Source organism: Notamacropus eugenii, chromosome 2, assembly GCF_028372415.1.
Source record: "Notamacropus eugenii isolate mMacEug1 chromosome 2, mMacEug1.pri_v2, whole genome shotgun sequence".
NCBI lineage: Eukaryota > Metazoa > Chordata > Mammalia > Diprotodontia > Macropodidae > Notamacropus > Notamacropus eugenii.
Genome location: NC_092873.1, coordinates 75,618,428 through 75,642,553, shown reverse-complemented (window position 1 = coordinate 75,642,553; position 24,126 = coordinate 75,618,428). Strand labels below are relative to the sequence as shown.

At 38.1% G+C, this 24,126-nt stretch overlaps 1 protein-coding gene across 4 annotated transcripts in view; it reads left to right on the top strand.

Annotated features, from left to right (window-relative positions):
- The window catches only part of PIK3R5 (phosphoinositide-3-kinase regulatory subunit 5), a 94,518-nt gene that overhangs the window by 56,075 nt on the left and 14,317 nt on the right, over positions 1 to 24,126 (top strand). For all 4 annotated transcript variants that reach the window (XM_072641054.1, XM_072641053.1, XM_072641055.1 and 1 more), the window contains 9 exons: positions 563 to 631; positions 2,023 to 2,161; positions 9,943 to 10,012; positions 10,464 to 10,638; positions 11,840 to 11,993; positions 14,080 to 14,163; positions 21,191 to 21,887; positions 22,175 to 22,337; positions 23,168 to 23,293. In XM_072641054.1, the coding sequence (XP_072497155.1) occupies positions 563 to 631; positions 2,023 to 2,161; positions 9,943 to 10,012; positions 10,464 to 10,638; positions 11,840 to 11,993; positions 14,080 to 14,163; positions 21,191 to 21,887; positions 22,175 to 22,337; positions 23,168 to 23,293 (1,677 nt within the window). The remainder of the gene's footprint in view (positions 1 to 562; positions 632 to 2,022; positions 2,162 to 9,942; positions 10,013 to 10,463; positions 10,639 to 11,839; positions 11,994 to 14,079; positions 14,164 to 21,190; positions 21,888 to 22,174; positions 22,338 to 23,167; positions 23,294 to 24,126) is intronic.

Sequence of the window (24,126 nt, the reverse complement as noted above, 5' to 3'; positions counted from 1 at the left end):
ATGAAAAGACATCACCCAACTTTCTTTGCAGATAATAGATGTGGAATACTATATATAATACTATAATACTATATATAATGTTGGATTTTTTTTTGGATGTGTTGGTGAGTTTCGCTGAAACTTTATTATCTATTTATTCTTTGTTATAAGAGGTATATGACTCTGTGGGAGCAAGGAGGATTACATTGGGAAATATAGCTGATTTTAAAAACAAAAGATATTGATTAAAATTTGTTTTTTCAAACGGAAGAAGGAAGTTTAGAGAAACCTTTCAAAAAGGTTATCTATAGGAGAAAAAGGAAAAAATGGAAAGGAAATATTGTAAGTTTAATGGAGATATCATTCATGACCCATTCCATTCTCCCTCTTCCTTCCCTTTCCCTTCCTTCCCTCCTCCCTCTTACCTTACCTTACTTTACTTTCCCTTTGTCTCTTTTCTGCCCCTTCCTCCTTTCCTTACCTTTCTTCCTGTCCCTCCTTCAACTCTTCCCATACTCCTTGACTCTCTTCTTCCCCTCCTCCACAGGTTTGGCTAACTTTCTGTCTCAACTGTTTCCTACAGGTCCAAGAGAAATGCAGCTATGATCTTCTGGCTCCCCTGGCTCTGCTTTTCTACTCTACTGTCCTCTGTGTAAGTTCTGAGGTGGGACAGACCTGGCTTCTGAATTGGCTAGAATTCTGCTAGATCTAGGTCCCATCTGTTCTGTAAAGGAATAGCCTCCACCTATCTGGCTATTCATGGAAGTTTTCATTCTATATTGAAACAAAAGCCAAAGTGTAGCATATAAGGGCTGGCTTAAAGTAATCATGCCCAGCTCACCAAGGTGTTTTTTGTTCATTCATTTCTCTGCAAAAATCAGAGTTTACCTGTCCAAGTGAGCATTGTTCCCTGCAGAGTAACTCCTTTCAGAAGCAGTACAGATGCTTCACCAGTGCTCTTACTCAGAGCACACCTCCCTTTATGAAATCACCTTCATATCCACTTTATCAGCCACAGGGGAAAATCAGACTTGTTAATTTATAATCACACCTCTTTCCCACCTTTTGGCCTAACTTGGTTGTTGCATTTATCAGCTTTGACTATTTTATTCTCAAAAGATGAACATTTGCTTCTATTTTTTCATTCAACAATCATTAAGCATTCAACTACATATATGTTGCAGATCCAAAGCTGAAAAACAACTTAGTGTTTGCCTTCCTTGAGTTTTCAGGGTAATAAGAGAGATATATTATAAGATGTAGTGGAAAGAATATGGGTTCAGAAGACTTCAGTTCAGGTCCCAGCTCTGGAATTTAATAAATATGTGATCTTAGCCACTTATTTAACATCTTTGAACTTCAGCACTTACGCTACCCATCTCTATATGATGCAGACTTAGAATACAGTTCCCAAAGAGAAGTCATAGGTGCTAACAGGCAAGATTGCTGCATCATTGGCTTTTTATGACAGCATCATGGGACTGGGAAGTTTAAATTCAAATGTTTTTGATTACCATCCAATAAAATAGATTTATGCATAGCTTTAAAGTTTGCAAAGTACTTGCTTGCATTATCTCAGTGGAGAGTCACAACATCTTAACGAAATAAAGGTCTTTCTTATCCTCATTTTACAGATGAGGAAACTCAGGTTGATGAAAGTCACATGGCTTGCCCTTGATCACACATCTTAGTGTCAGAGAGAGGATGCAAGCAGGTCATCCTGATTCCCATGTCCAGCACTTTATCAACTAGACTACCCATCTCCCTCTTTGTTAATGGTATCTAGACTACCATTTTGCCATTTGTAATCTATAACATGAGAACCATCTCTAGGAGAGGTGTCCTACTTACCTCTATTTTATTTGCCACTACCTTGCCACATACAACCCTGCTTCTGAGATGACTCAGATTTCCTGGTGGTGTGTATTTGTTCTTTTGAGGAACTAGCCCAGAAAGAAAGCTGTTCTCCTCCCCTATATTATGTCACACTCAAATCCCAATTCTGACTTTGTTTTCTACTTTATGTCTGCTTCCCTCACACAGACTCCACACTTCCCACCAGATTCTGACCTCCTTCTGAAGGCAGCTAGAACCTACCACAGATTCCTGACCTGGCCCATTCCTTACTGCAGCATCTGTCAAGAGCTTCTCACTTTCATTGATGCCGAGCTCAAGGTGCCAGGTATGTATGTGCCAATGCTCTAAAGTAGAGAGAGTCAGCAAGGGAAGCATGCCATTAAAGATGTTTATAGGCACTCATGTTTTAGCTTTGGAAATATCATCCCTCATTATTATCAGCCAGTTATACTCTTCAGCTCCTTCTCTTACAGTTTTGGGCCTGGCTGTGAGTTAGTTTTGCTTAGTTTTTTTTTTCTTTTTTAATATATTTATTTAGTATTTTATTTTTCCCCAATGACATGTAAAAATTATTTTTAACATTCATTTAAAAATTTTTTTGAGCTCCAAATTCTCTCCCTTCCTCCCATCCCCTCATTGAGAAGGCAAGCAATTTAATATAGGTTATATGTGTGCAGTCAAGCAAAATGTATTTCTATATTAGTCATAAGAAAACACAGACCAAAAAAAACCCCAAGAAAAATAAAGTTTAAAAATAGTATGCTTTGATCTACATTCAGTCTTCTTCTGTTCTTTTTCTGGAGACAGATAGCATTTTTCATCATAAGTCTTTTAGAATCATCTTGGATCATTGTATTGATAAGGATACCTAAGTCATTCACAGTTGATCATTATACGATATTGATCTTACTGTGTGACATTTTCCTCCTCATTTGGCGCATTTCACTTTGCTTTAGTTCACATAAATCTTTCCAGGTTTTTCTGAGGGCATTCTGCTTATTATTTCTTATAGTACAATATTATTCCTTCACAATCATATATCTTGTTAATATATATATATATGTATATATATATATATATATATATATACACACACTTGTTCAGCCATTCCCCAATTGATGGACATCTCCTCAATTTCCAGTTATTTGTCACCACAAAAGGAGCTACTATAAATATTTTTTTACATATCATCTTTTTCCTTCTTGCTTTTTATCTCTGTAGGATATGGTCCTAGTAGTGGTACTGCTGGGTTAGAGGGTATGGCAAAGTTTTTTACAGAACTTTGGGCATAGTTCCAAATTGCTCTCCAGAATGGTTGAATCAGTTCACAACTCCACCAACCATTAGTATCTCAATTTTCCCACATCTTCTCTAACATTTGTCATTTTCCTTTTCTATCACATTAGCCAATCTAATAGGTGTGGAGTGGTACTTCAGAGTTGTTTAAATTTGCATTTCTCTGATCAGTAGTGATGCAGAGCATTTGGTTACTTTGCCTAAAATTTGCCTGTTCACATCATTTGATCCTTTATCAGTTGAGAAATGGCACTTGTTTTTATACAGTTGATTCAGTTCTCGATGTATTTGAAAAATGAGACATTTATCAGAGAAACTTGTAAAATTTTTTTCATTGTTATGATTCCTCTGAATTTCCCTCCTTTAACATTTGGCTAATTCTACTTATTTTAAAATATTTATTTATTTATTTTTAGTTTTCAACAGACATTTCCACAAGATTTTGAGTTCCAAATTTTCTCCCCATCTCTACCCTTTGCCCATCCCAAGGCAGCATGCATTCTGATTACCACTTCTCTCAATCTGCCCTCCCTTCTGTCACATCCCTCCCTTCTCTTATCCTCATCCCCTCTATTTTCTTGTACGGAAAGATATAATTCTCTACCCCATTGCCTGTATATCTTATTTCCCAGTTGCATGTAAAAACAATTTTTAACACTTGTTTTTAAAACTCTGAGTTCCAACTACTCTCCCTTCCTCCCTCCCCACCCATCCCCACTAAGAAGACAAGCAGTTCAGTTATAGGTTATACATGTGTAGTTATGCAAAACATTTCTAAAAGAGTCATATTGTGAAAGACTAACCATATTTCCCTCCATCCTGTCCTGCCCCCATTTATTCTATTCTCTCTTTTGACCCTATCCCTCCCCAAAGTGTTTACTTCTAATTACCTCCTCCTCTCATTTGTTCTCTCTTCTATTATCCCTCCACTCTCCCCCACTTATCCCCTTCCCCCCTACTTCTCTGTAGTGTAAGTTAGATTTTCATACCAAATTGAGTGAGCATGTTAAGCCAAATGTAATGAGAGTAAGGTTCACTCTTTCCCTCTCACCTCCCCCCTCTTCCTCTCCATTGAAAAAGCTTTTGCTTGCCTTTTTTATATGAGATTCCCATTCTTTTTCTCTCTTTCTCCTCCCAATATGTTCCTCTCTCAACCTTGAATTTTATTTTTTTAGATACCATCCTTACCTATTCAACTTACCCTGTACTCTCTGTCTATATGTATATAATCCCTCCAACTACCCTAATAGAGAGGAAAGTCTCAAGAGTTACAAATATGATCTTTCCATGTAGGAATGTAAACTGTCCAATAGTAATTCCCTTATGATTTCTCTTTCTTATTTACCTTTTCGTGCTTCTCTCAATTCTTGTGTTTGAAAGTCAGATTTTTTATTCAGCTCTGCTGTTTTCATCAAGAATGCTTGAAAGTTCTATATTTCATTGAATGACCATTTTTTTCCCCTGAAGTATTATATTCAGCTTTGCTGGGTAGGTGTTTAATCCTAGCTCCTTTGACCTCTGGAATATCACATTCCAAGCTCTCCAATCCCTTAGTGTAGAAACTGCTAGATCTTGTGTTACCCTGATTGTATTTCCACAGTACTTGAATTGTTTCTTTCTGGCTGCTTGCAATATTTTCTCCTTGACCTGAGAGCTCTGGAATTGGCTACAATATTCCTAGGAGTTTGCCTTTTTAGAATTTCTTTCAGGAGTCAATTGGTGGATTCTTTCAATATCTATTTTAGTCTCTAGTTCTAGAATATCAGGGCAGTCTTCCTTGATAATTTCTTGAAAGATGATGTCTAGGCTCTTTTTTTTTGATCATAGCTTTCAGGGAGTCCAATAATTTTTCAGTTGTCTCTCCCTGGTCTATTTTTCAGGTCAGTTGTTTTTCTAATGAGATATTTCACATTATTTGCTCTTTTTACATCCTTTCGTTTTTGTTTTATATCTTGATTTCTCATGAAGTCATTAGCTTCAATCTGCTCCATTCTAATCTTTAAGGAATTATTTTCTTCAGCAAACTTTTGGACCTCCTTTTCCATCTGGCCAATTCTCCTTTTTAGGACATTCTTCTTCTCTTTGGCTTTTTGGATCTCTCTTGCCTTTTGGGTTAGTCTGTTTTTTTAAAGTGTTATTTTCTGACCTGTTTTTCATGATTGTCTTGCATCACTCTCATTTCTCTTCCCAGTTTCTGCTCTGTTTTTTTATTTGATTTTCAAAATCCTTTTTGAGCTCTTCCATGGCCTGCAACCAATTCATATTTTGCTTGGAGGCTTGTAGGCTTTCTTGGAGGCTTGGATGTGGAAGATTTGACTTTGTTATCTCCTGGTTGTATGTTTTGGTCTTTCTTGTCACCAAAGTAAGATTCTATAGTCTGATTCTTTTTTGCTGATTTTCCCAGCTATTTACTTGACTTTTGAGATCTTTGCCAAGGTAGTTCTCTGCTTTCAGTGGTGGGGCGAGGTGTGTGGTGTCAGCCACTTGATCCCTGCCACAATCTGTGGGCCTAGAGCTCCAGAAACAGCTGTTGCCCCTGCCTTTCTGTTTCTGCTGTGGACTCCTCCTCAGAGTGCTACTCCACCCCCTCTGCCTCTGTGAGGCTGGGGCCTGACCACTGTACTCTCTCACACAGGTCCAACAGATTTTTTTCCCACTGACCTTCCAATTTGTCCTTGGCATTTTGGGGTTGTAAAGTCTGGAAACCACCACAGGTGCCCGAGATGCAGCCCCCCCCCTAAGGCCTGCTCAGGTCTGGTCTGTCATAGAGTGGCCCACTCTAGACTGTGCTCTGCTCCCAGCATGAGGCGATAGACCCTTCCTGGTGACCTTGTAGACTGTCTTGGGCTGGAGATTTGCTTCACTTAGTCATTCTGTGGTTTCTGCAGCTTCAGAATTTGTTTAGAATCATTTTTTACAGGTATTTGCCTAGGTTTGTGGGGAGAGCTCTAGCAAGTCCATGCTGTTACTCTGCCATCTTGGCTCTGCCCCTTCCCCTACTGCCCCTCCCCCCCGGCTAATTCTACTTTTTAAGGAGTTCTTTTCTTCAGTGAATTTTTGTACACCTTTTTAATGTAGCCAATTCTGCTTTATAAAGAGTTTTGCTCTTCAGTGGATTTTTGTCCTTCTTTTACCATTTGACCTATTCTGTTTTTTAAGGTGTTATTTTCTTCAATACTTTTAATGCCTTGTTTACCAAGCTGTTGAATCTTTTTTTCATGATTTTCTTGTATCACTCTCATTTCTTTCCTATATTTTCTTCTACTTCTCATATGTGATTTTGAAAATACGTTTTGAGCTCATACAGGCATTCTTGGAGCCTGAGACCAATTCACATTTTTGTCTTTGAGGCTTTGGATGTAGCAGTTTTGAATTTTTCTGAATTTGTGTTTTAATCTTTCCTGTCACCACAGTAACTTTCTATGGTGAGGTTCTTTTTTTGTTGTTTGCTCATTTTTCCAGTTGATTTCTTAACTTTTAACTTTGCATTAAAAATGGGCTCTGTTTCTGGGGTTTTTCATGCTGCTATTTCCAGAGGCAGTTCTGGGGTCTGTAAGCTTTCAGTTCTTCCAAGGTAGAATGATTTAAAGAAAGATGTGTTTATTACTCTCCTGGCCTGTGCACTGGTTTGTAAGAGATCATAAGCATTCTTTTCCATCCTGGAACTGTCATCAGGGTCCCTACACCCTGGTGGGTGTAGTGCTTCTCCTCTACTGAGCCCTGCATCTGTGTATAAGCGGTGCATTGGAGTCCTGCTCCTAGTTCCAGCAAAGGGACCCCTGTAATCTCCTTCTAATCAGTTGTCCAGTCCCCTTACAGTCTGTGGACTGAGAGCTCTGGAAGCTGTTGTGGCTGATTCAGTTTTCCTCCAGGCCTGATGCTGGTTTTCTGGGGTCTGGCATGTACTGGTACAATCTGTGCTGGACTGTGCTTCACTCTCACCCTGTTGAAACAGACTTTTCCTGCTCACCTAAGTTGTCTTAAGCTAAAAAAACCCACCATGTCATTTGGTGGGTTCTGCTATTCCAGATTTTGGTTTCAGATGTTATTTAAAATTGCTTGGGGGAAGTCAGGTGCATCCCTGTCCTTTCTCTGCCATCTTGGCTCTGCCCTCCCCTAACTTTTTTTCCTTCTGAATTGCTTGAAATGCAGACACAGATTTTAATGTGTGCAAAGTTTAGAGCCTCTGAAGATAGGGACTTGAAGGAATGAGAATAGATAGTGAGGAAAAAAAGCTATTACTTTTTGCAGACAGGATGATAGTATACTTAAAGAACCCGGGAAGCAACCAAAAAACTAGTTAAGACAATTAAAAATCTTAGCAAAATTGCAGAATATGAAATAAAATCACATAAATCATTAACATTTTAATATATTATCAAGAAAGCCTAACAGTAAGGGTCAAGTAACCTGAACTACCTCTTCTTTCCTAATCTGTATCTCAAAATCCCTGATACCATTAACCCATTCTCTTCTTACTTTAGACTGTGATGAAGAGGGGGCCCTTCTTGACAAAGCCAATCTCTCCATTTGTACTCCCGATTCAATCCCTTCCTTTCTTCTCTGGTAGACAGCCCCCACAGCTATCTTCTCTCCATCTCTAATCTCTCCTTATCTACTAGCTATTTCCCTGCTATTTAAAAACATACCCAGTTCTCCCCCATCCTTAAAAAACTGTTGAGTCATCCATGCCTTCATATTGTAATCCTATAACTTTCCTCACTTTCACTTCCAAAAAAAGAGATACACTCATACATACATATATGTGGGTATATATATATATGAATATATACACACACATACATACATTGTGTTTATGTATTTATGTACTTATTTTCTTTATTCCTTTCCTCTTGTTCAGTTGACTAACCTCTTACAAGCTGACTTTTTCCCTCATCCTTCAAGTGAAACTCTTCTTTACAAAACTACCAATGATCTCTTCATTAACCAGTCCAAGAGCCTCTTTCTCAATCTTCATCTTTCTTAACTATTCTATATAGCATTTGACACTATTGATCATGCTGTTCTTCTGGATACTCTTCCCTCTCTTAACCATCTAGCTGTTTCTTCTCAGCCTCTTTTGCTGGATCAACATTTCTGTCCTGCTCCAAACGGTGAGTATACCCCAAGACTCTGTCCTATACCATATTATCATCTTTTACTATTCTCTTGTCACTTGGTGACCTCATCAGCTCCCATGGGATTAGCCATTTCTACATGGATATTTAGTAGATCTATATATCTAGCCTTAGTCTCTCTGCTGAGCTCAGTTCTGTATCAGCAACAGCTTAGTATACATGTAATAATAGCTAACATTCACAGTGCCTACTATATGCCATCCATTGTGCTGAGTACTTTACAAACATCTTATTTGATTCTCACAACAATCCTAAGAGGCAAGTGCTATCATATTCTCATTTTACAATTGAGCAAATTGAAGTAAACAATAGATAAGTGATTTGCCCAGGGTTACACAGCCAGTAAGTATCTGAGACTGGATTTGAATTTGGGTATTCCTTACTCCAGGCTCAAGGCTATAACCACTGAACTACTTATCCTCTAGGCATCTAAAATTCAACATGTCCCAAACCTAATTCAGGAAATTTCCAGCAAAACCCACATTTCTTCCTAACTTGCCCATTTCTATCCAGAAATACCTTCATCCCTGTGCTCAACCAGGTTTACAATCTTAGAGTCATCCCTAATGGCTCATACTCCAGCCCCTCCCATGTCCCACATATCCAAGCATTCATCTAATGCTACCAATTCTGCCTTCACATCTCTTGCATCATTTCTTTTCTTTCCACTCATATGACTATCATCCCTTGTCCAGAGCCTTATCACCCCTTGCCTATACTCTTCTGTAGCTTCCCTATGTCCCTTGTACAATCTATCACAATTGCCAAATTGATATTCCTAAAGCATGGATGTGACTGTGTCAGTTTTTCATTGAAAAAACTCCAGTGACTCCCTCTTGCCGCCAGGATAAAATGTAAACTTCTCCATTTGACTTTTAAAGCCATTCACAATTTGACATGTTACTCATTGCTCCCCCATCATATACTCTGAATTCCATATATGGACTAGTAGCTTGAACAGTTGTTCATCATCTCAAACTATTCTTCACACTGAAATTCCATCTCCCACATCTGTAGATTTGTACAACCTTCTTCCATAACACTGCACTCTTTCCTCATCTGTGCTTCTTAAAATCATTGTCTTCAAGGATTCCCTCAGGGGTTACTTTCTACATGAGGTTTTCTTGGTCCCCTCAAATATTGAAACCACTTGCCTTACTTTAGTACTTTGTATTTAGTTTTTATGTCTTCTTTACTTGTCTATGTACATGATACATCCTTCAGTAGAATATGAGCTCCTTGAGGGCAAGGACTACTTCATCTTTGTCTTTTTTATCTCTTGGGCCCATCACTGTGCCTAACATAGAGTAAGCACTTAATAAATGCTTTCAATTGATTGATTGACTGGGTGATACCGATGTTGGATCTCCATGATCTATTTGTCTCCCACACATCAGGGTCAAGATGCCCAGAACCATCTTGACATCAGGTACCTCTACTGAAAATTTTCAAAGTGCGAAACCTGTCTTCTTTCCTTGATAGTGAAGTCCCCTTTCCTTTCCCTTCATTTTCTTAATAATCATCTGAGGGAGGTCCTCTCTCCTTTCTGATATCAGAGAGAGCCCTGAGATACATTGGGGGTGTGGAGGATTTGGCAGCATAGTCCTTGGCAAAGAACAAGATATCCTTTCTTGCAATTCTTTTGGGCTAAACAGTTTTCTTTTGTTTGCAGGAATCAATTACCAGAGACTCGTGAGGGCAGAACAGGGACTGTCCATCAGAAGTCACCGAAATTCCACTGTGTGAGTACTAGAATGGAGGTATGGGAGCAGAGAGATTCATAGACCCTTTGAGATTTAATTATGTACCTCTACAGCTCTAGGAAGCAAGAAAACAAATCTGGTTGAAAGGTAGAAGGAAGAGAGATATATGCCATTATTCTTTAATCTCCCTCTGTACTATGGCATACAGGGTCAATTCTCTCTGGGTCCCCTGGGGATTCATTAGCGTGGTTCGAGTCTTTCTTCAGTCTTCTGCTTCAGATTAAGTTTTGGGATAAGGTGGTCAAGTCCATGCTTTTAGAATCTATTTTATATCCTGGACCATCTTAGCAATGCCTTTGCCAGGCCTGCCCAGTGTTCTCCTAAGGAATTTGAGTTAGGTATAAAGACCCAGGGAAGAATGTATCCTGCAATGAACCTCACCCCCTGCCCTTCCCATAAATTCTGAACTCATTCTCTCATTTATCCCTAGCACCGTACTACTTTTGAACCCCCTCGAGGTACAGACTGAGTTCTTATCTGTGGCCAATAAGATGAGTTTCCCAGAACCTTCTCCTCACAGTGCCTATGTCACACTGCTACAACATGCTTACCAGGCCACTTTTGGGGTATGCTGTGACCTGGTCCGCCTACACCACATGCTTCAGGTACAAATACCAACCTGTCCCTCTTGGAACTTGGAGGAATGGGGCCTGCATTAATATTTAGTACTGGGGAGAGGCAGGAGAGCTTTTCCAGAAGGATACCAATATTACTCTATCTCAGGGGCTGGTATCCTTAGAACTTGAGGAGTAAATTTTTAATAATTAAAACCACCAGTAGAAATATATAGTGAATCCTTCATCCTTAGAAATATTCAGACAGATCAGAGATAATGTAGAGAGGATTTCTGTATTTGGAGAGAGAGGGGCAGAGAGATTAGATGATCTCTGCAATCTGAGATCCTATCTATGATTCTGTGATCATGATGTGGACTAATGGGGAGCCATCCCTTTTGACAGGTACAAGTATATGGGTAATGATCAGTCTACCCAGGGCAGTGTCTTTTCACATGGCATCCTATATCAGTCAATATCATATCATGTCAAATAACTGGATAAATCATAACCTCCTCAAGCTTCCTGATATCCTAATGAAGAAAATGATGTTTGTAATAATTCCCTCATAGGATTATGGTGAAAAGAGAACCTGTAAACTGTAAAGAGATATATAAATTGAGTTATTACTATCTTCTTATAGCTGGTAGGTGGGATAGCTGTGACTGAGGCATGGGGGGGTACTAAAGGTGGGGGAGATGCTGAAGCTTATCATGATTAGAATTTTTCATTGTGGATGTTGACCAAGGTCTTTATTAGGTTTACTTCGGTTGGATCAAAACAAAGTCAAAATGCTGAAAGTGTTTTGAGGTTGTTTATATGTGTGTAGATGATAAAGAGACAGAGACAGAGACAGAGAAAGGGAGATTGTAATATAGTGGAAGGCTCCTTGGCTATGGAATTGAGAGAATTAAGTTTTTGTCTCAGTTCTAATTAACTAATTAAGTTTATAACATGGGGCAATATATTTCCTTTCTCTGGATCTCAGTTTTCTCACCTGTAAATTGAGGAAATTAGGTGATCCTTTCCAGCTCAGATGTCTGTCTCTCCTTCCAGGAGGTCACCAGGAGGAGGAGGTTTACCCAGTTGTGGGGGTAGGGGCTGGTTAGTCAGCAAGTTAAGAGTGCAAGGATCAAACAGTGAAGGGTTTGAGAGTGGCTCTGAGTGAAAATCGAGACTTGGGCAGGAATGGCAGACTGTTAGACCATGAGTACAGTATCAGACCTTGTCTACTCTGTGGGGGTGTTTTTAGTCCAAGACTCTAACTGAACTGGAGGCCATCTTTGAGGAGACTACAGAGGCTCAGGAACTGGCATCCACCATCAGAGACCCTAAGGAGGCCCGGCAGTGGCTGAAAGCCAAGCTGAAGGCTGTAGGAGAGAGAGCTGGTTTCCCCTTCATCTCAGGTAAGGCTCTGGGACAAGGAAGATGGATATGGAAAGGGACCTTGCAGAGTTGAAGGAAACAAATTTTCCAAAGTTTTATTGAATATTTACTGTGTACACTTCTACAAACACTCTCCCCCAAGGGAGGAGACCTGGGGTCTTCAAGTGATATGCCACTGGAGCACAAGATTTGGCAGGTTTTACCAATTTGGAAAGTGTCTATGTGTGATCATAATGACAGTTTGTGCCTGTCATCTGAGGATCACTACCTTCTGTGTACTTGAAAAAAATATTTATGGTAGATGGGTATGATGTGTTTTCAACCTTGCCTGTTCATTCACCTGGGAGCCAAAGTATAGATTGACTTTTTTTTTTTTTAATGTCTTGTCAGGGTTTTTGTAAAATTTCACTACAACCTAGCCAAATGTTGTAAGTTAGGTGGAGCTGGTAGCTCAGGTCTGATATTGTAACCACATGAGACATTTCCTAGATCATTCACTAGTTAATTAAAAAAGGAGATTTACTTAACTGTGGTATAGAAGAGATACTTAAGGTTATAATACTTCGCTCAGGCAACATGACCTCCTTTGTCTCCATATAAAAATACTTCTGATCAACAGAGAAGGCTACTGTGATTTGGAGCATCCACCAAGTCTGAAAGTCCCTGACAGCACATGGGTATGCCTCTTTTATACTTAGATGCACAGGAAATGATAATGCTTGAATCTTAGCCCCCTGGCCAGTCAGGTCTTGTGGATACCTTTCTTGCCTTTTAGAGAAAGAACTAGCTCAACCTACATGAAAGGAGGACAAACCCTGGTCGATATTGATTCCATCACACAACATATCCTATGAAATGATTCTTTTTGTTACCCCTGGACATGTAATTAAGTCAATCCTGCCAACTCTTTTAGTTACTTGAACTAAAAGAATTTCTGAGTCATCATTTCATTTCACTGCAACCTCTATTTCATCTGGATTAATTTATAAAAAAGAATGTTATTGTAGATGTGGTTCATTTCCTCCAATATATCAATCATTTTTCCTTTGGGAAAAGTCACCCATTTATGTCTGCGTGTGGCCTAGCCCCTTTTCCACCATTCTACCACAGTCCCTGTAAGAAGCTAAAAGGGACCACACAGAATTAAGGGCTGTTTTTTATTTCCATCTATCTTTGAGTTGCCATAGCCAAATAATTCATCACTTAGTTTCCAGACTACTTTTGATGAGCCTCTCTATTTTTAGTGAAGCTGATGCATGGCAAACAGTCTGTGGTTGGGCTCATCCTTTCCAGCTTGGTGTTAAATGAAACCTAAGAGACCTTATGCTCTAGCAGGAGCCTTGGAGGACCTCCGGGATATGATGAGGAATCAGAGGAGGTCTTTCATGGAGGAACACACATGAAACTTGAAAGTTAACTAACAATCCAAGACACGATATGATAAATGCCACAAGTGTTATAGGAGTTCAGAGGAGGGGAATATTTGTTATTCACTGGAGGGAAGGCTTCATAAAGGAGATGTGACCTGAAGGCTTCATAGAATTTTTACTTAAAAGAGAGGGGGGAGTAGGGAAGTTATTGTCTCTTACTAAGGAGACCCATGTGGGCAGAAAAGGGAGCTAGCAACTGATTCCCAGGATAGAAGGGGTAGGGAAGACAGTGGAAGAGGAGTGGGAAGTAATGCAATTGATTCCCAAAAGAGAACCAGTATGATATAATAGATAGAGATTGACTTTTGAGTCAAGCAGACTTGTGTTCAAGTCCTACAGCCTTACTGGCTGTGTAAATCTGGGTAAATCACTAAACTTCTACAGACTGTTGATTTGCATTCGTAGAAAGAGTTTTCTTATCAGAAACATCATTGAAATCATAGGCCCAGATGGGAAAAACAAAACAAAACACCATCACCTTAGTAGGAGTATGATACATAAGAAATAGCTAGCTACACTGGGAATTTTTCTTATAATAACTGTCCTGGCTCTTTCGTTGAATAACTGAATAATATTTCTTTTCTCTAGGCTTCACTATCCTCCCCTGGAAAATTAGGAGTTTGGATTTAAATGATCTTCTTCCAGCTCTGAAATTTTATTCTTCTTATTTCTACAGAGACAGCTCAGTCCTGTAAGCTGTATACCATCCCCCTTCCAGTAGCCAGGTGCTACACCTATAGTTGGAATCAGGACAGCTTTGGTAAGGAATCTGTGTGGCCGTTCTCCAGCTGATATCAAAGAGATTTTATCTACTGCTTCCTTCCTCACCTCTGTTTTGGCTTCAGCTCCTTCCTGGCTTCTATGACAGTCATGCATTATTCTGGGACCTGTATCTCTCTCACTGTCCCATTAGTTCTCAGAGGTAGCTAGTCTCATTCCAGTGAAACACAAAAACCCTCAGAGTGAGGATTTAGCTGGTAGAATTTTGGTTAGTTTTGTAGGTGGGAACCTTGTGCTCAATTTCAGCCCTCTCACTAAAGGATGATGTTCCGTAATACACATCCCTGGTTTGCCTATTCTTATGAAATAATTAGAGTTATCCTCGCTTATTGTTTTTGTGTTTGTCCTTCATTCTGGAAGAGGACCATGACAGCAAGATGATGACATGACTTGCAGTTGACTTTGATTTGAGTGAGGGAGGGCTACTTGCTTAAATTTATTCTGGACATCTAGGAAAAAATGTAAAGATTTCTGAAAAGAAAGTCCTCTAGTCAATCCAATAATTAATTAATTGTAGAAAGTACTTTGTTAAGCACTAGAAGAACTATGCAATTTAGATAAGACATACCCTCTGCCCCTATGGATTTTGCAATTTAGGGGGAGGGGAGAGAACATTGACGTGTAATTAACACATATCATGTATGATATTTGTATAAGAGAAGTACAGGTGAAGCTCTGTAGATAGGTAGGTAAGATCTGAGGGGGGAGACGTTTTGTCATAAACCTATTCATTTATTTTTACATGCATTTATAATCTGTCCTTCCCACTCACTATTGAACATATAAACAAACAAATCCTTATTATAAACATGCATGATCCATTCAAACAGATTCCTGCTTTGGCCTTATCTTTCTTTGCATTTTAAGTTCATCACCTCCTTTGTAGGAGGTGAGTATTGTTTAGTCTCTTGGACTTATGGTTCATCATCACATTGTTCAAACTTCTAAAGCCTTTCAAAGTTGTTTTTCTCTATAATTTTGTTATCACTGTATAAGTTGTTCTCTTGCTTCTGCTCATTTTAGTCTTCCTTAGTTCATAGAGATTTTCCCAGTTTCCTCTGAAACTGTCCTTTCTGTCATTTGTTATAGCATGATCATTCCATTACATTCAGATAATCTTAATTTGGTTAGCCAGTCCCCCGTTGAAGGACACTCCCTTAAGTTTACCACTTTGGGCTGCTATGAAAAAAGCAACTTATAAAAATTTCTTGTGCGTATGGGTCTTTTTCTTCTTTGATTTTTTTGGAGTATAGAGCAAGGAATGGTACACTGGGTCAAAAGATTACATACAGTTTAGTAATTTTGTGGGCAGAGTCCCAAATTGCTTTCTGAAATGTCTTGAGTAATTCACAACTCTAGCAGCAACTCCAGAGTACCTGTTTTCCTGCAACCCCTACTGTATTTATTATTTTCTTCTTCTGTCATCTTTACCAGTTTTATGAATATGAGATTAAACCTCAAAGCTGCTTTAATTTGTATTTCTCTAAGTATCCGTGATTCAGAGCATTTTTATATGGTTGTTGATAGCCCTTTACATATTTTAATCCTTTCAGCATTCATCTATTGGGGAATCATTCTTAGTTTTATAAAGTTGAATCAGTTGCTTATAGTCACTCAGTCGATAGATATTTATTTAGTTTCTACTGTGGTACAGGCACTGCACGGGGAGATACAAAGAAAGGCAAAAGACAGCATCTGCTGTCAAGGAGCTCATAACCTAATGGGGGAGGGAGAACATCTAAGCAACTGTGTACAAATAGGATAAATTAGAAATAATCAACAGAAGGAAGAAGGCACTAGAATTAAGAAGGATTAGGAAAGGCTTGTAGGAAGTTGGGAGGTGAAGAAGAGGAGGGAAAGCATTCCAGGTATGGGGGATGGATAGCCAAGGATTCACAGAGTAGGAAAGTGAAAAGGAACAGTAAGGAGGTCAATGTTCCTGGATCGGAGTATATGGAGGGAGAAAGAAGTGTAAGAGGACCTTGAATGTGAGCCCATACCAATTTCCCTTCTAATTTTCAACTATATTAGATTTGTTTGCACAAAACTTTTTAAATTTTATGTACTAAAAGTTGGCTATTTTATCTTATATAATCTTTTTGATTACTTGCCTATTAATGAAATCTGCCCTTAGCTATAGATTCTAAAAGGCAATTTCTTCCTTCCTCCTTTAATTTGCTTGTCCATTTGGAGTTTATCTTGGTATGTGATATGACATAGTTGTCTAAGCCTAATTTTTGTCAGACTGCCATCTAGTTTTCCCAGAATTTTTTGTCAAATAGTGAGTCTTTCCCCTAGTACTTGGGGAAATATATTATAATATATAATATTATATAATATTATGATATAATATACAATATTATAATATATAATATTATATAATATTATGATATAATATACAATATTATAATATATTATATAATATACAATAATATATATTATAATATGTAATATTATAATAGTACTTGGGGTCTTTAAGTTTGTCAAATATTATGCTACTGTGTTTATTTGCTTCTGCATGTGGTGTATTTAATTTGTTCCATTGATGAACCTTTCTGTTTTTTAACCACTATTGAATCATTTTAATGAGTTCTGCTTTGTAGCATCTGGTATTGATAGATCTCTTTCTTTCCTACTTTTTTTCATTATTATCCTTGAGATTCTTGACCTTTTTTTCTTCCATATGAATTTTGCTATTATTTTTTATAGTTCTATTCACAGTACTGAGTAAGTTAATCTTGGTAGTGTTATCATTTTTAATCATCTTGGCTACACATGAACAATTCCTGTTTAAATCTTAATTATTTAGATCTATCTTTATTTCTGCAAAGAGGTTTTATGGTTGGACTAATATAGTTCCTGAGTACATCTTGGTAGATACACCCCCAAATATTTTGTATCTTCTGTAGTCATTTGGGATGGAATTTCTTTATCTAGGTTTTTCAACTTGTGTTTTATTGGAAACATACAGGAATGCTGATAATCTATGTGAATTTATTTTGTATTGTACAACTTTATAAATGAGTTGTTTCAGTTACTTTTTTGGTTGACTTTTGTTGGGTTTTCTAAGTCAATCATCATATGTGTGGAAAAAACAATAATTTTGTTTTTTTGTCTATGTTCCTTTGGTTTCACTTTCTTGCCTTATTGTGGCAGTTAACATTTCTAGCACTATGTTAAATAGTAGATGTGATAATAGGAATACTTGCTTTATCCCTGATATTATTAGAAAGACCTCTAAATTTCCCTATCATATATAATATTTACTCATGGCTTTAGGTAGATATCATTATACCATATTAAGGAGATTCTATTTATTCCTATGCTTTCCAGAGTTTTTAAGATAAAACTGGATGCTGGATTTTATAAAATAAAAAAAGTATTTTCAATACATATTGATACATTCTTGGTATTATTTATAGTATTAAGCTGATATATCATATTTATAATTTTCCTTATGTTGAGCCAACCCTGTATTCCCAGATAAATGTCACTTAGTCATAATGCATAATCTTTCTAACATGCTGTTATAGTCCACTTGCTTATATTTTATTGAAATTTTTGCATCAATATTCATTAGGGATGATGGTCCGAGTTTCTTTTTTTGTTTTGTTTCATCTTGGTTAGAGTATCAAAACTATATTTATATTTTATATAATGAACAAGTGCCACCTTTTCTTAATACTGAAGACAGTTTTTCTAATATTAGAATGAGTTGTTCTTTGAATATTTTATAGAATTCATTTGTAAATTCATCTGGTCTTAGATGTTTTTCTTTAGGAGTTCACTTTCTTTTGACTTGTTTCCTTTTTCTGTATTGGGTTATTTAGATAAGTCCTTTTCCCCAAGTATTTTATATTTTTTGTAAGTATTCATCCATTTCCTCTAAGTTGACAGTTTTGTCAACTTATGGGCAGCATAATTTATAATATTGTCCTTTCTTTCCTCTTTAGTTTTTGTGAGTTTTCCTTTTTTCATTTTTATACCAACAATTTAGTTTTCTCTCTTTTTAAAAAATCAAATCAACTAACTTTATTATATTAGATTTTTTCTTTAAAAAATGTCTATCAATTCAATGATTTTTTTTGCTTTCAGTTTTATTAATCTCTTCTTTAATTTTTGGAATTTCTACTTTGTTGTTTTGTTGGGGATTTAAAAATTTTGTTCTCTTTCACATTTTAAAATTGTATACCCAATTCAACGATTTTAAAAAAATTTTTCTTTTGTTTATGAAAGTTTTTAAGGATTTAAACTTTTTTCTAAGAAATGCCTTAGCTACATTCCATAAATTTTAGTGTATTATTTTATTATTGTTATTGTCTTTGGTGAAATTATCTATTCTATAATTTGCTCTTTAACCCAATAATTCTTTAGAATTGTGTTATTTAGTTTCCAATTAATTTTTAATTCTTTAAGAGTTTTTTATTGAATGTAATTTGTATTGCATCGTGATCAGATGTGTTTAATATTTTTACTTTTCTACATTTTAGAGAGGTCTTTGTGCCTCCACACAGTCATTTTTTTGTGAAGGTGCCATGTGGCTATGAAGTATGTACATTGCTTTCTGTGTCCGTGTATTAATTGCTAGAGAACTATCATCACTTTTTTCTAAAATTATATTCAAGTCCTTAACTTATTTCTTGTTTTGTCTTTTTGTTAAATTTGTCCACATCTGAGAAAGATACAGTAATGTTTCCCACTATTATAGTTTCACTATCTGTTTCAAGAAGAAGTTGTTATTGAAGTTTTTCGGGGGGAAGGGAATGAGGGCAACTTAGAGGAAGGAGCATTTCAACTGAGTTGAACAACACAGGTAAAAATTCAACAAGCAGATAATGGGGGACTATTACAAAAATAAAGGAATGATATAATTGGAGACTTAAGAAAAGAGGAAGACATTGTTCGATTAGAGCATAAGTTTTTGGAATGCAGTATGAGATGGTCTGGAAAGGTAGGATAGTGGTATATTTTAGAGCATATTGAATGTCAAGCTAAGCCTAGACATTAAGATATCATTAAAGGGATTTAAGTAGAGGAGTGATTTAAATATAATAACTAATATTTATATAGCACTTTGAAGTTCACAAAACACAATTTGAGCGTTAGCAACAACTTCATAAAATAACTATTACACATATTCTCTCCATTTTACAGATGGAGAAATTGAGGCTCAGAGAACTTAAACTACTTGCCCAGTTTCAAATAGCTACCTAGTAAATATAAGAGGAGGGATTTGAACTAAGTTCAGTTGTTCAGTACTTTATCCACTGTGCCATCCTGTTTCTTTCTTCCATGGAAAATTAAATCTGATAGCTGAGAAGAATGAACTGAAGGTGAAAGAAAGTGGAGATGAAAATACCTTTAGGTTACTGTAGTAGCTCAGAACCTATTCTAGATTAACAGAGAGGAAATTTTGAGAAATATCAGAAAATTAGAATCATTTGGACTTAGTAACTGATTAAATATGAGAAATGGAGAGGAGATAAAGAAAAACTAAAATTTTGACCTTGAGAATGAATGAATGGTGGTGCCCCAATAGATTTTATGAAGTTAGAAAGAGGGGCAAGTTTTGTGGAAAAGATAGTAAGTTTATCTTTGGACATGAGTTTGGAATGCATGAGCTTAGAATGCTGTTGGGATATTCAGACAGCAGTACCCTGTAGGTATTTAGAAATATCTGGAAAGAGATGATAGTCAAACAAGAAGCAAGATATGGTAAGAAGACCTGTGTTCAAATGCTGACTCGGTCACCTGTGTAAATGTGGGCAAGTAACACATTTCACACAATTCCTTGTATTTCACACACAAGACACACAAATTATACTGAGGCACTATGTACTTCAGTTATTTATTTGTAACATGAAGGAATTAAACCAGATCACTTTTTAAGTTTCTGTATTTGCCAAATGCTTTGCATATATTGGCACATCTAATTGTAGAGAGAGAACTGAGGACAGAACCTTGAGGAACATTACTTCAAAGGCTTAGGAAGAGGATAGCCACTATAGAGAAGTAACAGACAGGTACTCTGTGCCTCAAAAGTCAAAGTATAAGAATGCCAAAAAGAAGGGAATGAGGTAAAAGGCAAATAGGTCACTAGAGAACTTTCAAAGAGTCTTTTCAATAAAATTGTGGGAACTGATCAATAAACAAGCATTTAATAAGTATCTACAGTGTAGTCAGGTATTGTACTCTATGAAAAGAACAGCAAGTTACAAGGAAGAGTGGGTAGTAGAAAGGGAAGACTTTGTATATAAACAACTTTTTCATTTTTTTAAAAACAACTTTTTCAAGAGACAGTGGAAGGAATGCTGGACTTAGTGTAGGAAGGCCTAAGTTTAAATTCTAACTGTGTCATTGACTCTATATATGATCTTAGGCAAGTCAACTCTGTAAGCCTCAGTTTACTTATCTTCAAAATGGAATAGTAATTTTCCCATTGCCTACCTCTTTGAGTAATTGTGAGGAAAGTATTTTGAAAAATTAAAAGCACCATATAGATATTGGTGGTTATTAAGAAATTTGTCCTTGAAGGGTAGGAAGGAATGGGAATGGTAACTGGCTAAAGAAGTTGGTAACTGCTAGTGATGACAAGGCATTTTGTATTTTGTTTGTTTTTGTCTTATTTGTTTTCTGATGGGAGGGATTGGGGAAACCTGAGCATGTCTGGAGAGGAGAAATTAAAAGGTGCATAAAAGAGAAGGGATGATTACTAGTTCAAAGACCCATAGGAAGGAAGGAACATAGGATGAAAAGTACAAGGAGGGAGAAAAGCTTTGACTAAGATTTGGGATATCATCTCCTCTGAGACAGAAGGGAAGGAGGGGAGAAATGTGTGATTGCAAGAAGTTATGAGTAGTGGAAGATGGGCATTCTCACCATGTAGTCAGGGAGTGGGGACTTACTTCTCCCTTTCCTGAACTAAAGGTATTAACCTAGCAGTCCCTTCTGCTCAGTCTTGGGCTACATATGACTGGGATCTGAGGTATGCTTATGTTTCTCTATAGACATCCTAAAGGAGATTCTGCTTAAGGAAAGGGAGTTGCTCCAGCCAGAGACCCTTGAGGATGAAGAAGAGGAGGAAGACTTGGAGACAGATGGATGCTTTGCTGAACGGGATTCCCTACTCTCTACTACTTCTATGGCATTCAGAGACTTGACCAGGTCAACAGTCTCACTTCAGGCCTCTGTTTCTGGCCTTTCAAGCCACCTGTTGACCTCTTTTGTCTCAGGCCTCTCAGACTACATGGACAGTGGCTACATGGAAGACAGTGATGAAAGTTCCCCTGATCGGCCACGGAAAGGAAGCCAGGAGGAACAAGCACCCCAAAGATCTCGGAGAAAATTTAACAGAATCTATAAACTCTTTAAAAGCAAAAGTAATATGGTGCTTCGGAGAGACTCCCAGAGCCCCGTGAAAGGGTCTGGCTCAGCCACGCTCCCTCTGCGGCGGACAGGGAGTCTGTGCAGCCCTTTAAACGTGTCTTCACCACCCTCTTCCTGTTCCCAACGTTCCCATTCCCTTCCCCAGCACATGCTGGAGAGCCAGCTTTCAAGCTGGCTCTACCCCACTGTCACACATCATCGACATCGGAGGCCCTTCCTTAGTGGTGACGAGGACTCCAAGGCCTCCACACTGCGTGTTGTGGTCTTTGGCTCAGACCGGATCTCAGGGAAGGTTGCCCGTGCTTACAGCAATCTCCGGTGAGGGGTGGGAGAAGGAACATTAATTATTTTCTTACTCATTCAGACTCTTTATGATCAGCCCTGTTAACCAAGAGACAGAGGAACTGGAGAGAAAGGAATTACTTTCTATTTGGGAATGCAGTCAGAATGATGGCTTGGTCCACTTATGTGCACTAAGACATCCTGGGCTGTTTCCCAGGTACTATGGGTGGAGCCTACAGGTGGAGAGCCAGGGAATTAAAGGAAATGGGGATGAAGGAGGGTGCCATATGCTCATTTTATCACTTGTCTTACTCTCATACTAGGAAGGTGGAAAGCAGTTGCCCGCTCCTGACACGGTACTTCAAGCTGCAGTTCTTCTATATCCCAGTAAAACGAAATTATCAGCCTACATCTAGTACCTCTCCTGTTCATCCAAACCAGTCACACCTTATGTCCACAGATTCCCTAAAGCATCTGACCCCAGTGGTATGTGCTGAGCCTCAGAGAGCCTGAAACGTAGTGCTACCTTCTAACATAATGAAATGATGTCTCTACTTAGAGAGGGAGTAGGATGGGGAAAGGGAAGAACAAAAATGGGGACATGGGAAGGAGGGAAAAGATGGAGTGGGAGACTATTTTGAATTGTGTATTTTTGAGGTAATCAAATCAACAGCCAATATTTACTGAGGTCATAATATGTGATAGACATTGCAAATAGGTACTATAGGATGTATAAAGAAATAAAAGGCACTCTCTTTGCCATACAAGAGTCTACAATCTAATCAGAAACAAGTATAAACGTTAAAAAAATTACTGACAGATCTGTTGTAAAGAAAATGAATGTAAGCCTTAAGACAGGGTAGATATGTGAGAAGTTGTTCGTGTAATTATTATTATTGATAATAATTAATTAATTGTTAATAATAACAATAATGAGAGACAGTCTAGCATTGTGAGAAGAGAACTGGCTTGAGGGTCAGGAAGACCTTGGTGGAAGTCCTCCCTTTGTCATAGTCTAACTTTGTCCATGTGTATGTCATATGAGCTCTCAGTACCCCAGATGTCTCATTAAGTTACAGATAAGTTGTTCATCTGCAGTTTATATACTGCCTACCAGTTTCTTACACCATTAAAATCAAAAGTTTTTTAAAGCCATAGGAGAAACTCAAAAGATTTGGGTTTCAGGAGATGTCTAGTTCCATCTCCCTGTGGGATGGTTGCCTTTAGTTGAGTGTTAAGTGTTGATTCTGATACCTTGTGGGTTGGGAATCTTGAGTCTTACCCCTAGATACCTCCTGTCTCCATTCCCACTGCAGGACATTCCCCTGGCCTCCTGGGAGGATAGCACCAATGACATTTCCCATTACCTCGGAATGCTGGATCCTTGGTATGAGCGCAACGTGCTGGGGCTGATGCACCTGCCCACTGATGTCTTGTGCCAGGTAGGCAGGTCAGAGGAACAGAGGAGAAGGAAGGAGGATTTTGCCTTAACACCTAAATTTGGGGATCCCTTACCTTACTTGGGCTCAGGTCCTAGCAACAGTTCCCAGGCCTAGAGGAAGTATGCATAGAGAGCTGACCTTGAAGCCAGGGAAAACCTCTGATATATTGACTTTGAGACTCTGGGCAAGTTGTTTAACTTCTCAGTGATCCAGGTAACTTTCCTTAGATTATACATTGCAGAGAAGGTGCCATCTTCATTGGTAAGAGATAGTTTCCTCATCCAGGAATGCTGTATACCAAAGAAACCACAGTTGCAGTTCCTATCCCTTTAAATCTGGGACAAGGTATTTGTCTATCCTAAAGGTTTGAAAGTGACGTGTCTTCCCTATGTGGTCTTTTCCACTCTGGGGAATTCAACTATAATGCTTGACTTTTCACCAAAGTGGAAGTACAGTTTTATTACCCAAAAACGATTCATTTTATAGAAGTCATGTTTGTAATAATCCTTTGTTGTACCCCATTGTGCCATGCCTTAGGTGACTGCCTACTTTCCCTATTCTTAGTCCTGGCCATATAAATTAAGTAGAAAGGAATAATGATAAACAGTGCGAATCAGGGAAAATCTAAATCCTGCTATGTTCAGGAGCTGTGGCTAAAGATGCTTCATCCTTATGGTTTTCTCTCTCTGGTGTCCTGTTTGGGCACTGGGTACGGTTCTGGTAACTATCAGAATCTTTCTCCTTCCAGCCTTATTTTAGGACTCCAGGAACCGATACTTGGAAGCCATGTTTTGTCCCTGTCTACCCCCTCCCTTGACTCTCTCCCTTAGGGG